Source organism: Saccopteryx leptura, chromosome 6, assembly GCF_036850995.1.
Source record: "Saccopteryx leptura isolate mSacLep1 chromosome 6, mSacLep1_pri_phased_curated, whole genome shotgun sequence".
Classification (NCBI taxonomy): Eukaryota; Metazoa; Chordata; class Mammalia; order Chiroptera; family Emballonuridae; genus Saccopteryx; species Saccopteryx leptura.
This window is the reverse complement of record NC_089508.1, coordinates 3,564,540-3,582,635: the sequence shown is the minus strand read 5'-3', so window position 1 is coordinate 3,582,635 and position 18,096 is coordinate 3,564,540. Positions and strand designations below refer to the sequence as shown.

The 18,096-nt window shown below is 51.7% G+C and overlaps 1 protein-coding gene across 1 annotated transcript in view; it reads left to right on the top strand.

Moving 5' to 3' along the window:
* The window catches only part of TECPR2 (tectonin beta-propeller repeat containing 2), a 103,424-nt gene that overhangs the window by 35,351 nt on the left and 49,977 nt on the right, over positions 1-18,096 (top strand). Inside the window, exons 6-10 of the mRNA XM_066343940.1 lie at positions 5,294-5,609; positions 6,538-6,670; positions 9,238-9,543; positions 11,674-12,665; positions 15,626-15,809. Coding sequence (XP_066200037.1) covers positions 5,294-5,609; positions 6,538-6,670; positions 9,238-9,543; positions 11,674-12,665; positions 15,626-15,809 — 1,931 coding nt within the window. The remainder of the gene's footprint in view (positions 1-5,293; positions 5,610-6,537; positions 6,671-9,237; positions 9,544-11,673; positions 12,666-15,625; positions 15,810-18,096) is intronic.

Sequence of the window (18,096 nt, the reverse complement as noted above, 5' to 3'; positions counted from 1 at the left end):
TTTCTCTTGCGTGCTACCTGGGGTTGTGTTTAGGGAGGGTATCGGCCACCGTCCCTGGACGGGGTGCTGCACTGAACGCTTGGGCGGAGACAGGTCTCTGCCCTCAAGCAGGATGAACGTGTGGGCTGCAGTAATGCTGTGGAGGAGACGATTGGGCGAAGCATGGGGGTTGGGTGGGCAGGGGCCTTCTCCTGGCACAGTCAGGAAATGATCTTGGAGCTGCAGCCTGGAGTGTGGGCAGAGCATTCTGGTCCCAGGGAGCATCCAAGGCCAAGCCCTGGGATCAGGTCAGGGCTTGCAGGGTTCGTGGATTCAGAAGGGAGCCCGTGACTGTGGAGAAGTGGGTAGGGGCAGGCGGGGGTTGGTGGGGGACCTGGTGGTGACAGATGAGGCGGGCCACCTCAGGTTGGACAAGACAGTATGTGTTCCTCCCAGAAAGTCTCGGGCCCAGCCATCCCCAAACGTCGTTTCTTTGTCCTCTGTTTCTGTGGCATTATGTCAGGACGCCTCCGTACCCACTGCTGTGTCTCCCGCAGTCCACATGCCAGGGACAGCCTGCGGCAGCAGCGCCTGCCTGCAGCAGTAGGTGCTGATGTGGTGTGGAGCCTGCCTCAGTCAGAACCAGCATCAGGCTCTGGGGTGGCGTCCTGTCGTGCCCGATAGGTGGCCTGTGGGGGCTGGGTTATCGGCTTTGGCTCACTCCCTGCACCCGTCGCACACTTGCATCCTCGTCTTGGGCTCCCTGTTCATGCTTGGCATTTCAGGTCTTTGGCACTGTAATTTATTTATAAAATTAGAGAGCACTGTTTGTTTCATGGCTAGAATTTGTTAACCACAAAGCACTCCTTTCGTATTAATGTGTCTCATGAAGGGAACTAAAGTATTTTTTGCAAGTCATCAATGATTTTTCTGAAAATCATCTCCACCAAAATTAAGAAGCTAGGTTAATTTATTTATGATGTTAGAATCCTGCAGTGCTCAGACCTTAAAGCTAGTATTCCTGTGTCCAGTTCAGAATGACACCAGCAAGTGCTGCAGGGTAACGGCAGGTGGATGGATGGTGGCGAGTCAGGCTTTGCAGGGGTCTCAAACTCGCGGCCCACAGGCCGCATGCGGCCCGCCCACCAATTTTGTGCGGCCCGCAGACTAATCAAACTTCGTGGATTAGTCTGCGGGCCAGACCCCTGCTTTAGGGTATTTGCACCTGGCTCTAGCCAGCCACCCTCAACTTCTCTGCCTTCTTTCCACCAGCCAGCCTGCCAGCACCCTGTTTAGTGTGTCCCTTTCCCCAGCATGCCTGTCTCCCTCTTCTCTGCCTGGTGATTGTCCACTCAGTCCAGCCTTGGGTCCCAGGGTCCAGCCTTGTTATGTTGTGGTCACGTGTCCCCTTTGCTGTACTCTTTGGGCGGCTCTTTCACCTCAGAGGTGGCCCTCCAAGATGTTGTCGTAATTGTCCGCGCACATGGCCGCTGCTGTATGAGGTGAGAGAGGGCCAGGATCTCGTCTGACTGATCTTTTGTGTGGCCCGCAGTACCGAACAGTGTCTTACATAATGCAGGACCTCACTAAATGTTTGTTAAAGTGATTGCGTTAGTCACCTAAGGTGAACAAATGAAATGGAAATGACAGGAGATCTGTAAGGGGATCTGTAGATAGAAGGAAACAGATGGACATGTTGGGTCACCAGATAGAAGTTGGTCTGACAGGAGAGGCAAGAGGAAGAGGTCGTGGCTGCCCGGCTAGAATTCCTTTGGGTCTCTCTGTTAGAGAGCCTCCCCGAAGCAGGGCCGACAGAGGCCGTGAGGGAACATGACGCTCCCTGAAGAGTTGTCTGTGAACATTTTGGTTAGTCTGACAGTCTTCCTTTCAAAGTGAATTTGATATTCGATATCCTCCTTGGTCCCTGTCCACAGGGGTTAGTCACTGAGGTGCCAGAGGGTTCTAGTGAGACACTGAGGTGCAGAGAAACGTCCGGGTAACTTGATTTGGGTGACTGTGTGGGTGGTCTCTGGGGACTGACTCTCAGAAGGCTGGGCGTGCTGCCATGTGCAGTGACCGTAAGGAGCGAGACACTCATTGTGGGGACTTGCACTGTCACACACATTGCTCTTTGTGCCTTCATAGATTATGTCATTTAATCCTCACTTCAACCTTGGGAATTATTATCTCTGGTTTACAGATTAGAAAACTATGTCTAAAAAGGATACACACCACGTAGCTATTGAATGTCAGAGCTGGAACTTGAGCCCGGGTGTCTTCTGTTCAAAGTCAGAGACATGTTGTGGAGAGAGATGAGCAGGACTTGGGGTTGAACTGAACTTCTTAGCATGTGAGCTCAATGGAAGTCGTCTGAGACCTGCAAAGATGTGGAGTCATGAGCATGCAGAGACGCTGGCGGGAATATCGCTAGATGGTCACGTTGAGAAGAGTTTAACATGGCCTCCCACTGGAACTTGATCTTACTCAGCAACCCAACAATTACACTTCTAAGATCTTGACAAGATCTTATACCTGTATACTAGGAGGTTATGTGTAAAAAGGCTCATAGCACTATTGTTCAAAATGAAAAATAACCCAAGCCTGACCTGTGGTGGCACAGTGGGTAAAGGATTCAACCTGGAACGCTGAGGTCACAGGTTTGAGACCCTGGGCTTGCCTGGTCAGGGCACATAGAGGAAGCAACTGCTCCTCCCCACCCCCTTCTCTCTCTCCCTCCTGCCCCCCCTCTTCTCTTTCTAAAAATCAATAAATAAAATCTTAAAAAAGAGAAAGAGTTCAAATACCCATCGACAAGAAAGCGAGGAGGTGACCGTGAGGTCCTGTACAATGACAGTGAGTGAGCCACAGCTTTGTCATCAACAAGGACAGGTCTTAGAAATATAATGTGAAGTTAGGCCCTGGCTGGTTGGCTCAGCGGTAGAGCGTCGGCCTGGCGTGTAGGGGACCCGGGCTCGATTCCCGGCCAGGGCACATAGGAGAAGCGCCCATTTGCTTCTCCACTCCCCCCCTCCTTCCTCTCTGTCTCTCTCTTCCCCTCCCGCAGCCAAGGCTCCATTGGAGCAAAGATGGCCCGGGCGCTGGGGATGGCTCCTTGGCCTCTGCCCCAGGCTCTAGAGTGGCTCTGGGCCCTGGCCGGTTGGCTCAGCGGTAGAGCGTCGGCCTAGCGTGCGGAGGACCCGGGTTCGATTCCCGGCCAGGGCACACAGGAGAAGCGCCCATTTGCTTCTCCACCCCTCCGCCGCACTTTCCTCTCTGTCTCTCTCTTCCCCTCCCGCAGCCAAGGCTCCATTGGAGCAAAGATGGCCCGGGCGCTGGGGATGGCTCTGTGGCCTCTGCCCCAGGCGCTAGAGTGGCTCTGGTCGCAATATGGCGACGCCCAGGATGGGCAGAGCATCGCCCCCTGGTGGGCAGAGCGTCGCCCCATGGTGGGCGTGCCGGGTGGATCCCGGTCGGGCGCATGCGGGAGTCTGTCTGACTGTCTCTCCCCGTTTCCAGCTTCAGAAAAATGGAAAAAATAAAAAAAAAAAAAAAAAAAAGTAGAGTGGCTCTGGTCTCGGCAGAGCGACACCCTGGAGGGGCAGAGCATCGCCCCCTGGTGGGCAGAGCGTTGCCCCTGGTGGGCGTGCCGGGTGGATCCCGGTCGGGCGCATGCGGGAGTCTGTCTGACTGTCTCTCCCCGTTTCCAGCTTCAGAAAAATACAAAAAAAAAAAAAAAAAAAGAAATATAATGTGAAGTTAAAAGCAAGTTTCAAAAGTATACAAAGAGCACCATATTTTTTTTAATACAAATGCAGACAAACAGTTCAGAATTAGGGAGGCATGGATATGTGGCTGAGCTGTCAGTGAAAGCAAGGGAACAGTAAGTACAGAACTCAGTCTAGTGCTGACACCTGGGAACGGAGCAGGAGGGAACTTTCAGGGGCATGAGAGCATCAGCGATGTCGCTGGTGGCTTACTTCTGAAGTTGAAGGAGGGGTTCCCGGGTGTGCATTTCATTACCAGGCTTCATTTATATGTGTGGGTGTATGTGTGTGTTATGAATATTCTTTTGATTGTGTTATATTTTTCATAATTTTAAAAATAGTAAGCCTGGGGACCAGAAGGGAGATTTGGTTTCTCTGCTGGTATAGAGGAATTCTGAAAGGGCAGCCCAGACCCCAGACATCAAGCTCTTTCATGCAGACGTGGGAGTGAGCCTGGTGGTCAGAAGGAGCAGAATTTCGGAGCAGGGGAGATAGGCAAGACCTTCTTCTGTCTCCTCCTGCTTCAGTCGTTCCTTCTCTAGAGTGGGAATCGTAGTATTGCCGCACAGGGTCATGAGGATTAACCAGGAGATGCAGAGGAAGCCCTGGGTGGGTGCAACCCGCAGGGAGTGGTGACCTGAAACCAGGGTAGGGTGTGTGCTTGTCGGTACAGCCTCCTCAGGGCGTTGTAAGGCAAATAGGACAGAGACCTCGTCCTTTCCGCACAGGGGTGACACTGTGGTTCAATCAACAAGAGAACCAGAGAAGGTTTCTAAAAAAAGTCAGTCTTGTTTAGGCGTAGTCAAAAAATTCTTGTTATAGTTAACAGCAATCACTTTAAATCAGTCTGTATCTGTTTTTCTTTCTTATTTGTTTATTTTTATTTATTTATTTATTTTTATTTTTATTATTTTTTTTCTTCTAATATCTGAAGCTGGAAATGGGGAGAGACAGTCAGACAGACTCCCGCATGCGCCCGACCGGGATCCACCTGGCACGCCCACCAGGGGGCGATGCTCTGCCCCTCCGGGGCATTGTTCTGTCGCGACCAGAGCCACTCTAGCGCCTGGGGCAGAGGCCAAGGAGCCATCCCCAGAGCCCGGGCCATCTTTGCTCCAATGGAGCCTCGGCTGCGGGAGGGGAAGAGAGAGACAGAGAGGAAGGAGAGGGGGAGGGGTGGAGAAGCAGATGGGCGCTTCTCCTATGTGCCCTGGCCGGGAATCGAACCCGGGTCCCCCGCACGCCAGGCCGACGCTCTACCGCTGAGCCAACCGGCCAGGGCCTGTTTATTTTTATTTAGAAAATTAAATTTAACAGGGTGACATTGATCAACAAGAGTACACAGATTTCAGGTAAACATCTCCACATCATGTGGACAGTCAGTTATGTTGTATACTCATCACCCAAAGTCAAATCCTCTGTCACCTTATATTTGTCCCTCTTTATACCCTTCCCCCCACTCCGTAACACCCCTCCCCCACTCCCCCCCACCCCACCCCCTGTAACCACTACACTCTTATCTATCTGCTTTTCTTTCTTTTTAATTCCAGCACTGGGAAATTTGGTGCTTGTTTCATACCAGGACTTTGTAAGCAGAGTGATCTGACCTTGTACGCGTCGCGGCCAGGGCTCCGGCTGTGGAAGGCTGACGTCCATGGGACTGTTCAAGCCACATTTATCTTAAAAGATGTCTTTGCTGGAGGAGTCAGGCCTTTCGAACTGTACCCGCGCCTGGAATCATCCTTCAACAGGGGGAGTGGCAGCTTACCTGAGAAACACCTGGGGCTGGTCTCGTGTTTCTTCCGAGAAGGCTGGGTGTTGACTTGGAATGAGTACAGTATCTACCTTCTAGACACCATCAACCAGGTAAGTGATGTGATCACACCACCTCTTGGTACCTAAGGGCTTATCTGGGGCTCCTCTCAGAACAGAACAGTATGGGTTCTCGCGCCTTGCTTTTCCTCTGGGTCATTCAAGGAAATAGATGAAGGTTTGGTTATTTTTATAGCTTTCAAAAGTATTTGGTTTGCTATTCATAGCCTTGCCTCCTGCCAAGAAATTGTGGGGGGGTTTTTTACATTTAGGCTCAAAATTAAACTTGTTCTTCATACTCTATTTGGGTCACATATTTTTTCTGACTACCAAATGACTGAGCGTGTTAAATGAAGACACAACCTTGATGGAAACAGTAACAGAATCGCTTCCAAGGCGCACTCCCCAGAGTGCCGCTGAGCCACACAGGGGTCTCTCTCCAGCTTTCTTTCCACCCTAGTCTCACCCTTGCTCCCTCTCCTCAAATGGGGACACGTTATTTTGCCTCACTGGGCAACTTTCCAGTGTCATTAAATCATGGTAGGAAGCAATTTCTGGTTAAGTCAGGGTAATAGTAGATTATTGCCATTACAGTCGGCTGTAGGAACTTAAAAAGGAAAACCCTTCATCTTTGCTTCTCTTTGTCTTCAGGACAGAGCTGTGTGAGGCCGCAAGGCAGGTCCCCCAGGGAGGCGGAGCTCCTTGTCCTAGGGGGTGAGGAGCAGGGGGGGCCCTGGTGCAGCGAGTGGCCAGGGCTGGGGAGAGACTTCTTCAGCCACGTGCTTTCCCTGGCGGGGGCACGACCCCAGGTGACACCTGTGTCAGGTGTGGCCGCACTGTGTGCTGCGTGGCCCTAAGAAGGTCAGGAAGCTGCTGTTGCACAGGCTTGCCATCTGAGTTACTGGGGTTTCTCCCAGGCTCGTGGGCGCTGATGAATTACTGTTGTGCAGTCTGTGATTTCTGCGTTTTTGTTTTTCGACAGGCCACCATTGCCGGTTTGGAAGGATCGGGTGATATTGTGTCTGTTTCCTGCACAGAAAATGAAATCTTTCTCTTAAAGGGAGATAGGAACATTATAAGGATTTCGAGCCGGCCGGAAGGACTAGCATCAATAGGTTTGTATTTGTAAGAAAGGTGCTGTGTGTGCAGTTGTAGTTTTCATTTATAAAACCTACTGTTTTACTAGTTAAGTGATTGCAGCTTTATCTAAACAAAGAGGCATCTGTTTGGTTTCTCATGATTCCTAAAATACTGTTTACAGAGCTTTCCTTGCAGATGACGTGCATACGTCACGGCCTACGTCAGACGGGGTCTCACACTTGGTAGAGTTCCCTGCGTGAGTCTGGAAGGTGGGGAGGTTGGGTACGTGGGAGCAGCACCCAGTGCCCACTTGGCTGATCTCTGATGCTCTGGACAGCATGTGGGATGAATACCCCCCAAAAACTTAGATTTGCATAAGATTTTACATTTAAATCTGTCATCTGGGATGTATCTTTCACCCTTAATGCAGTTCTTCCTTGTAGGATTGATTATTATCCTCTGTGCATTTGACTTTTTTTGTAATTCAAATAAACCTAAATTCTAATGAGCAAAGAATCGCTCTACGTACTCCCGTGCACACATCGTGGTAATTAATGTGTGTGAGAGGGACCAGAGCAGCTCGCAGCCCCCCGCGGCCCCCTCACTCTCACTCACTTGTGCTCACTCTGTTCCAGAGCTTTTGCCAAGTACTGAACATTTGTGATTTTATAAAATCCTCCGAACAGCCCTGTACAGAAGGTTCCAAGTCTCTAGCTGAGGAGGCTGAGGCTTAGCAAGGTGCCGTGAGGGTCCCAAAGGCACCAGCGCTGCAGTGTGTGAGCAGTACACCGGGGCCATCTGTCTGGCCCCAGAGCCCCCACATTCGTGGGGCCTCTGAGGTTCACAGAGCACTTCCACAGGTATTCATTCCGTTTGACTCTGCTAACAGACCAGTGGGAAGCGCGAGACCCATGTCCCTGCCACCCACTGCCTCTCCTCCTCCCTCTCTGAGGTGGGAGTAGCCTTGTCCCTTCCTTATTCTGTATCTGCACTGGCCGTAGGTGGCCACTGCCCACACGTGGCTGCTAGCTTCTTGAAATCTGGCAGGTGCAACTGAGGAACTAAATTGTGAATTTTGTTTCATTTTAATTAATCTGAGTTTAAATAGCGGCATAGCTAATGGCTTCTATACTGGACAACACAGCTCTAGACCAAGATCTGCCATGAGCTTGGTGACCTCCTGCAGGTCAGTGCCCTGTCCTGGGCTCCACTCAGCAGAGTCCTGCTCTTCTGGGCCCACTGCGCTCCTGAGGACCCCGGGAGAGCAAGCGGTCCTCTGCCTGGTTGGTGGCGTGTCTTGTCTCAGCACCTAGAGTGGTGTCTGGCACCCAGTAGATCAGAGTGGTCCACAGTCCTGTGATGAGTTGGACTATGTCTGGAGCTATTCTGACCCTGGTGAACTTCTAGTGTCCTGTTGAGAGAAGAATGAGTCCGGGGAGGTGGGAACCCTGCTGGCTCTTAGTCACGGGGACAGAGCTCGGCACGTGACAGTCCATGCCCGCTCCTCTCGCTGCGTTCTTCTCGGATCGGGACTGACTGCTATAATCAGTATCTGTCTTGAGTGCGTTCTAGTGGAAAATGACCTTTTTCCCCTTGAATTTTGAGAAATTTAATTATAGGGATACATGTACAGTGTTACCGTAAAGTCATGGTGCACTTTTGACCAGTCACAGGAAAGCAACAAAAGAGGATAGAAATGTGAAATCTGCACCAAATAAAAGGAAAACCCTCCCAGTTTCTGTAGGATGATGTGGCAGTATGTGCACATGCGCAGATGATGACGTAACACCATGTATACAGCGGAGCAGCCCATGGCCATGCCAGTGGAGATGTGGACAGTACAGAGGAAAGTTCAGTGTGTTCTGTGGCTCACTAAATTCAAATCCGTGACCAAAGTGCAACGTGAATATCGGCACGTTTATAACGAAGTGCCACCACATAGGAATAACATTACTCGGTGGGATAAGCAGTTGAAGGGAACCGGCAGTTTGGTGGAGAAACCCCGTTCTGGTAGGCCATCAGTCAGTGACGAGTCTGTAGAGGCTATACGGGATAGCTACCTAAGGAGCCCTAAAAAATCTGCGCGTGAGCCCACATCAAACTGCACTGAATAGGTATGAAACTGGGAGAGTTTTCCTTTTATTTGGTGCAGATTTCACATTTCTATTGTCTTTTTTTGCTTTCCTGTGACCAGTCAAAAGTGCACCATGACTTTACGGACACACTGTATTTTTAAAATGTCTTTTAAGTAATATTGAAGTATATTCAAAGCACAGGATGAGTATGAGATTGCACTAAGCCCTCTTTCAGACAGGCCTCCTCCTTTACAAGCTGTGGGTGAGTCAGAGTGAGAGATGCTCTCCGCTCCGGGTGCTGCCTTCCCACTGAGTTATTTACAGGATGGCTATGGGGAGGTAGTGCAGTGAGTTTGGTACGTGAACTCCATGGAGAACAAAAGCCGTTGCTTGAAATCTTCTGTGCGATTCTTTGAGTTTTGCTAGTGTCTGTAATTCAGCAGGCTGGTGTATAGGGCAGGGCAACGTAAGAGCACATCAGCTTTCTCTCGGATAAGCAGTAGTAAAACCAAACTCTCCTTTCCCAGTGCGAGACAGTCTGGAGACGCCAGGATGCACGGAGCAGGTCCATGTGCAGCCCGCAGAGAGGCCGGCAGAGCCCACGGCCTCTGAGACGAGGCTCAGGGGCGCGTCCGTGGCCAGCGAGCCGCGGAGCAGGAGCAGCTCGCTCAACTCCACCGACAGCAGCTCCGGGCCCCAGGCTGCCCCGGAGTTGGGCAGGAGTGGCCAGCCCACCCTGCAGAGGTTCAGTGTCATCAGCTCAGAAGACTTTGACCAGGAGCTCGTTGTAAAGCCTCTCAAAGTGAAGAAGAAGAAGAGGAAGAAGAGGGCAGGTACGTGTGCTCTGGGGGCTTGGGAGCACGGCTGCTCGCTGAAGGGGCGCGTGCCTCACGGAGCAGCAGAGGGTCTTCAGGAAAGAGTGTTCCTTCCTCACGGGGTGGTTCCGTGAGATACCCTGTACATGCATTCACAGGTAAAGCATCTCTGCAAGGTTTCAGTAACACACACTGGCGTGCTTAGCACCTGCCTAACAGGTCTGAACTTTATACTTTCCAATATTTAAGTAAAAGTTTTGATTTATTCATGTATATCATTTGTTAGACCAGAGATACTGTGAACCTAAATGCAGATCATTGAAACAAGATTCATACCAATGTCTGGATCAGGGGTCCCCAAACTACGGCCCGCGGGTCACATGCGGCCCCCTGAGGCCATTTATCCGGCCCCCGCCGCACTTCTGGAAGGGTACCTCTTTCATTGGTGGTCAGTGAGAGGAGCATAGTTCCCATTGAAATACTGGTCAGTTTGTTGATTTAAATTTACTTGTTCTTTATTTTAAATATTGTATTTGTTCCCGTTTTGTTTTTTTACTTTAAAATAAGATATGTGCAGTGTGCATAGGAATTTGTTCATAGGTTTGTTTGTTGGTTTTTTTTGTATTTTTCTGAAGCTGGAAACGGGGAGAGACAGTCAGACAGACTCCCGCATGCGCCCGACCGGGATCCACCCGGCACGCCCACCAGGGGCGAAGCTCTGCCCACCAGGGGGCGATGCTCTGCCCCTCCGGGGCGTCGCTCTGCCGTGACCAGAGCCACTCCAGCGCCTGGGGCAGAAGCCAAGGAGCCATCCCCAGCGCCCAGGCCAACTTTGCTCAATAGAGTCTTGGCTGCGGGAGGGGAAGAGAGAGACAGAGAGGAAGGAGGGGGGGTGGGGGGTGGAGAAGCAAATGGGCGCTTCTCCTGTGTGCCCTGGCCGGGAATCGAACCCGGGTCCCCCGCACGCCAGGCCGACGCTCTACCGCTGAGCCAACCGGCCAGGGCTGTTCATAGTTTTTTTTATAGTCCGGCCCTCCAACGGTCTGAGGGACAGTGAACTGGCCCCCTGTGTAAAAAGCTTGGGGACCCCTGGTCTGGATGGACCATCTTATGTTTGCTGTTGGATGTGTTTGTTGCCAGATATAGGACTTAACATTGAGTGTCTTTAACTTCTTACTCCATGCTGCCTGTTGAGTCTCTTAGCTAAAGATCACTGCAGTATTGAAGGAACATTTTATTAGATTCCTAAGCATTTTAATAATTTTTTAAAAGTTGGTCTATGATTCATTTGTTCTTTTATTTTTCTTAGTTAACATTTTGTGAGTTAGCCCGGGCTGGTTGGCTCAGCGGTAGAGCATTGGTCCGGCATGTGGATATCCGGGTTCAATTACCAGTCAGGGCACACAGGAGAAGCGACCATCTGCTTATCTACCCCTCCCCCTTCTCTCTCTTTCTTCTCTTCCTACAACCATGGCTATATTGGTTCAAGCAAATTGGCCCCAAACGCTAAGGATGGCTCCATGGAGCCTCCACCTCAAGTACTAAAAATAGACTGCTCACAAAAATTAGGGGATATTTCAAAATGAATATGAAGTGATAAAAAAAGAAGCATTTGATTTTTTTTAATTAAATAAGATCAGAAAAGCAAACGACAAGTCAAAGAAAGTTGTTCAATTATGCAAATGAGATGCAAAACCAACTTATTTCATTGGTGAAAGTGTACTATACAAAAGCTGCTGAAAGTACTGGAGTATCTGCACCTTCCCTGATCCCCTGAGTTTTGTGAGCAGTGTATTTTGTGAGCAGTATATATTTAGCTCAGTTACGAGCATGGCTCCAGATGGACAGAGCATCACCCCAGGCAGAGGTTGCCGGGTGGATCCTGGTTGGGATGCATGCGGGAATCTGTCTCTCTATCTCCCCTCTTCTCACTTGGAAAAGAAGGAAAAAAAAACCATTTTGTGACTTAGGCCTTAGAGCCCATTTTGTATAGGATTATTTGCATCCATTTGAAACATCTCTGCATTGGCATAATTTGTACTTAAGACATCTATTTTTCGCCAGTTTAAAATGCATTTATTTATTTAAAATATTTTTTTCTTCATTTAAAATTTATTTTTTCTTAAGCGTGTTCTTATTTTAAATTAGAGGGCGGAAGCAGGAACGCCTGGCACAGTTCCCTCGAGTCGACTCCCTGCTGTGAGTTTCCTGGTGACAGTCCCCAGTCCTTGAGCACAGACCTGCTGTCCGTGACCTCCAGTTTGGGCAGCATCGTGGATCAGTTGAGCACGGAGTCCCCCGACTGGGAGAGCGGCCTCAGTGGTGAGGTGAATGGTGTCCTGCAGGAAAACAATGACCCTGACGCATTTAGTGTCCTGGAGGTGCCTGAGCCCGCCCCTGACCTCAGGGAAGATGACATGAGAACGGAAATCCCACGATGGAACCAGACAGGCGAGCTAGAGCTGCGCAGCGGGCTGTTGAGTTCACCGTTGCCTCCGTGGGAAGACGAGGAAGGCGGTGAGGGCCCAGACCTCAAGGAGGAGACTCGCTCTGCCGATGATGGACCCAGTAGCAGACAGCCACCTTGCCAAGAACAGGACAGCTCTGCTGGGGCCCAGGGCCCGGGGCACGAGGAGTCTGAGGACTCGCACAGCGCACTGTCTGAAGTCCCGCTCCTGGCCTTGCCCCCCGTGCCTTCCAGCCCCGGCCAGGCCCCCAGTGCTGAGAGATGGCTGCTGGGAACCAGAGCTGATGCAGGTGGCGCTGTGGAGAGCAGTGGGGAGCAGGGCCCCCTAACCCGCCTGGAGGCTCCTGGCCCCCGCAGCTCGGGTCCCTGGCACGCTGTCACTGATGATGACACAGGCCAGACGGCAGGGGTTACTTCAGAATGTGATTTGGGGAGTCTGGGTGGACGACGGACTCCTCCAGCCTCCACCTTGGTGGCCAGTGCCTACCGGCCTTGCCTTGAGCCCCCTTCCCAGGACCAGGCGCTGACATCCAGCGATGAGGAGGACATCTACGCCCACGGGCTGCCCTCTTCATCCTCAGAGACAAGTGTGAGGGAGCTCGGAGGCAGTCGCTCCCTGCAGGACCTGAGCCAGCCGGTCACTGACGACCCTGGGCTGCTGAAGTCAGATCAAGTATGTGGGCTGCTTTCTTTAGGGACGTCATTGGTGACCTGGTTATTTTCCTTGTTAAGGAGAGAAATATTTCTATTGCAAAACATGCAGGCAAAATCTGGGTGGGGGGATTTTGGTGCAGGGACTGAATGGCCTGGGCTTAGGCTGACCTGTCACCCCTGCTTAGTCATCCACTTCTCCAGCAAAAGCAGCACCCCGCCCAGCACAGGCACTCAGTGTTAGCTGCCCCGGAAGGGCGGAATTGCCTAGGGGCCATTCCAGAAAGCCAGTGGGCAGAGGACTGGGCACTCGTGGCAGAGAAGGCTCTGAGCAGGTGGCAGGTAGGGACTGTCCCCACCCCTCTTCAGACAGTGTTCCCGGAACCCACAGCAAGAACCCAGTCCCTTTCCCGACAGCTATCTCCTCAGCCTGCAGCATTGGTGCCAGGACCCCATAGGTGGTGCAGAGACCAAGCCTGGGGTCCAGCAGCCCGTGCGTCCTCCCAGCCCGCAGGTCCTCTCAGCCCGTGCATCCTCCCAGCCCGCGGGTCCTCCCAGCCCGCAGGTCCTCTCAGCCTGCGGGTCCTCCCAGCCCGCCGGTCCTCTCAGCCTGCGGGTCCTCCCAGCCCGCAGGTCCTCTCAGCCTGCGGGTCCTCCCAGCCCGCAGGTCCTCTCAGCCCCTGTATCCTCCCAGCCCGTGCGTCTTCCCAGCCCGCCAGTCCTCCCAGCCCACGGGTCCTCCTAGCCCGCCAGTCCTCCCAGCCCGCCGGTCCTCTCAGCCTGCGGGTCCTCCTAGCCCGCCGGTCCTCTCAGCCTGCGGGTCCTCCTAGCCCGCCGGTCCTCCCAGCCCGCAGGTCCTCCCAGCCCGCAGGTCCTCCCAGCCCACTGGTCCTCCCAGCCTGCGGGTCCTCTTAGCCTGCGGGTCCTCTTAGCCCGTGCATCCTCCCAGCCCACGGGTCCTCTCAGCCTGCGGGTCCTCTTAGCCCGTGCATCCTCCCAGCCCACGGGTCCTCCTAGCCTGCCAGTCCTCCTAGCCCGCCGGTCCTCTCAGCCTGCGGGTCCTCCCAGCCCATGCAGCTAAGAGACGATTATCAACTATCTTTGGTTATTTTATATAAAAACATGATTTTTAAATCATTGTTTACATTCCTTAGCAGGTGATTGCTATCAGAAGTATTTGGTTTCAAAATGAACCATGTGTTGCAACTTTTTCTTCTGAGTAGATGTGAGGTTGGCGAGGAGTATGAGCTTCTGGTCACCTGTGTTCTCCCCAGATGTCTCACTGAGCGCTCGGTGCTGATAATGGGTGGCATTTGGGCAGCTCTCACCATGTGCCAGGCACCAGGCCAGCACCTCACAAGCGTAACTCATTTGATTCTCTAAAAACAAAACAAGCCAGGAAGCAGATGCTGTTGTCTTGCTCTACAGAGAAGGACACAGGCAGGACGTCGAGTGGCTTGTGTATAGCAAGTGAGGAGCAGGCTGCCCAGGTCTCCTCTCAGCCTCTGGGCTGTCTGGTCTCAAAAGTGAAACGTGCAGCTTAACTCGTTTTGAGACGAAGTCCCAAGAGCCTGACCTTCATCAGTCTTCCGTGTGCTGTCCTCTCCCGAGTGCCTCGGCCGCCAGGCTTTGTGGTGCCGGGACGCACAGGGCACGTGACGGCTGGGCGTGGATGTCAGCATCAGGTCAGCGTGGTCGAGTGGGACTCGGGTGATGGTGGTGAGCACAGCACAGGATGTGGGAGCCACAGCGGGGCACCCACCAGTGACAGCATTACCAGGCAGACAAGGTCAGTGGGGTGGTCTCTGGGGATTCCAGGCTAAACCTTTAGAAAAGCCCTTTTCCGGGGAAGAGGGAGTCCGGTGCTTTGAGGACCTCGACCCTGCCTTCGTCCCCTCCCCTCCGTGCCCTTCTAGGTAGCCAGAAAGAAATCTTGTGGGGTCTTTGGGCGGTGGGTAAGGCTCACCATGGTGAGCAGGGCCAGATTGAGAAGGGTAGGGGCTGCATTCTCTTTGAAACAATTACCTTCACATATGGGTGATTGTGCAAATACGTTGATTTCTTTTGCAGAGAACAAAGACTTTATTTAGCTTTGATTTTTAAAGGAATTCTAGCAAGTAAACCTTCATCTATAAAATTCAGCGTGGCAGCGTCCTCGCCAGATTTCTATGAGCCACATGCTAGGCCTGCGCACTACAATTGGAACAGTATTTGAAAATGTGGTTTAAAATATATACATAGCCTGACCAGGAGGTGGCGCAGTGGATAGAGCTTCGGACTGGGATGCGGAAGGACCCAGGTTCGAGACCCCGAGGTCACCAGCTTGAGTGCAGACTCATCTGGTTTGAGCAAAGCTCACCAGCTTGGACCCAAGGTCGCTGGCTCAAGCAAGGGGTTACTCAGTCTGCTGAAGGCCCGCGGTCAAGGCACATATGAGAAAGCAATCAATGAACAACTAAGGTGTTGCAACGCGCAATGAAAAACTAATGATTGATGGTTCTCATCTCTCTCCATTCCTGTCTGTCTGTCCCTGTCTATCCCTCTCTCTGACTCACTCTCTGTCTCTGTAAAAAATAAATTAATTAAAATTAAAATATATACATACATACACGTATAGAAGCAGCTGGTAGAGCTGTTTCTAATGCATCTGTAATGCTTTGGTGTACAGATGACATCTTTGTGTAAGGTGAGCGATACTTGTGGAGCAAAGGTCCTTTTAATGTAAGCTTTATGTTAGGAAGGACGCCATGAGATGACTGTGTTACCCAGGGATGCAGTGGGGCCTTTAAGAGGACAGCAGCTCACGAGTCAGAATGCGTCCAGCAGCCACGCTCTGGAGATAGTGCGGCGGGCCTCTGCCCGGCGCTCAGTGGTCCCTGCAGCTCTGACTGGAATGATAATCCAGCACACTTTTCTCGTTGAAGCAGTGCGGCAGACGCAGCTGTGTTGTTTGCCACAGAACTCACCACCCTCTGTCCTTAGTTTGCAGAAAGCTGGATGGGCTACTCTGGCCCTGGCTATGGCATCCTCAGCCTGGTGGTCTCCGAGAAGTATGTTTGGTGCTTGGACTACAAAGGTGGCCTGTTCTGCAGTGCGTTGCCAGGCGCGGGGCTGCGCTGGCAGAAATTTGAAGATGCCGTCCAGCAGGTGGCAGTCTCACCCTCAGGTTCGCCTGCGCCCTGCTTCCTGCCCCGGGTTACAGCCCCGCAGCTCAGGGTCTCTGCATGCAGCCCATTCAAAAACTTGCCTTTTCCTGGGTGGAGAGCTTTTCTCCAAACCATGTGAATTGCTTTATTTGATGTCAGTTTAATAGTGGAAATGGATGTTAAGTTTGTGTTTTTGGTTTTTTTATTAATTGCAATAGTAACGTCAAAATATTTTTGGTAGGCTGTACAGATAGCTTGAATATTGAGGATTTTTTGAGAGATATTAACATACCCGTTTTAAAATAAAATGTGGTTCTTTTTCTTAGTATTGCTTTAAAGTAACTGAACTAAGGAAGATGGCCCTGTGCATGTTAGATATGTTCAGATTATTTTATTTCCTTTTTAGAAATTGTTTTTAAATAAGCTATATATGTGCTCTTTTGGTGAATGGTCCACTCCCTGACTATAAAAAGAAAAAGCCTTCATTCTCTGATGCCATGATCAGGCCTTTTTACTGAGCTGGGAGACGTTTCTCGAATGCAGCGCCGCTGGGCAGAAGACCTGCCCATCTGTCCTGTCATGATGTTTGCCCAGGGCATCTGCTGGGGTGAGCAGGTAGAGCAGAGGTGTATACCTGTCTTGGATGCCTGGTTTGTCATTAGGACGTTGGAAGGGAACTCAGAACTACTCCTGTGACCTTAGACTGGTCTTCTGTGACTTTACGATGGACTTCCTTTAATTCTCCCTAATCTTTGTCATTATTTAAAATACTAGTTTGGGCCCTGGCCAGTTGGCTCAGTGGTAGAGCGTCGGTCTAGCGTGTAGAGGTCCCGGGTTTGATTCCCAGCCAGGGCACACAGGAGAAGCGCCCATCTGCTTCTCCACCCCTCCCCCTCTCCTTCCTCTCTGTCTCTCTCTTCCCCTCCCGCAGCCGAGGCTCCATTGGAGCAAAGATGGCCCGGGCTCTGGGGATGGCTCCTTGGCCTCTGCCCCAGGCGCTAGAGTGGCTCTGGTCTCGACAGAACGATGCCCCGGAGGGGCAGAGCATCGCCCCCGGGTGGGCGTGCCGGGTGGATCCCGGTCGGGCGCATGAGGGAGTCTGTCTGACTGTCTCTCCCCGTTTCCAGCTTCAGAAAAATACAAAAAAATAAATAAATAAATAAATAAAAATACTAGTTTGTCAGGGTTGCTTGGTTTTATCTCTTTGGTTGTTTGAAAAATATTTTTCCTTAGAGAATGACCGAGATAATAACCAACACTGGGCCCTGGTCATTTGGCTCATTGGTAGAGCATCGGCCTGGCGTGCGGGAGTTCGGGTTCAATTCCCGGCCAGGGCACACAGGAGAAGCGCCCATCTGCTTCTCCACCCCTCCCCCTCTCCTTCCTCTCTGTCTCTCTCTTCCCCTCCCGCAGCCAAGGCTCCATTAGAGCAAAGTTGGCCCGGGCGCTGAGGATGGCTCTGTGGCCTTTGCCTCAGGCGCTAGAATGGCTCTGGTTGCAATGAAGCAATGCCCCAGATGGGCAGACATCGCCCCTTGGTGGGCGTGCCGGGTGGATCCTTGTCGGGCACATGCGGGAGTCTGTCTGACTGCCTCCCCATTTCCAATTTCAGGGGAAAAAAAATACAAAAAAAAAACAACAACAAAAAATTAAAATAGCCTTGCCTGTGGTGACGCAGTGGATAAACCTTTGGCCTGGAATGCCAAGGTTGCTGGTTTGAAACCCTGGGCTTCCCTGGTCGAGGCACATACAGCAAGCAAGCAATGAACGACTAACATGAAGCAACTATGAGTTGTTACTTCCCATTGTATGCTCCCGTTTCTCTCCTGTCTGTAAAATCAATAAAGTATTTAAAAAAATTTTTTTTAAATAACCAACTCTGTTAGCTGGCATGGTATAGTTATGTGTTTTAATTCTTTCTCTGTCATTTACCTTTGGGTTCATCTCCCCAGTCGTTTAGAAACTTTGGTTCTTGCCTGATTGTATTAACTACCTTGTGTTTCCAGACCGTGTAGTCCCTCAGTGGTCTGTTGAGAACTCTGTCTCCACCAGGTTAGTCTTCTTGGCTGAGACGGCTCAGGGCCACGTCTTCAGTGAGCGCGCGAGCCCGGGACCGTCGGCATTCAGGGAGTGCTGAGGCTGTGGTCGTCTGTCTCACTGCCTCTCCTCACTGTGGCCCTCTGCTCCGGCCCTGGCTCGCCTCATTCCCCGGGAGCTTCTGACCCTTTGGCGCCTTGCCTGTGCCACACCCTCCATCTACAGAGTGCCCTCCTGTCTCCCCTCCCTCCCTCCCTGTCTGCGCTGTTT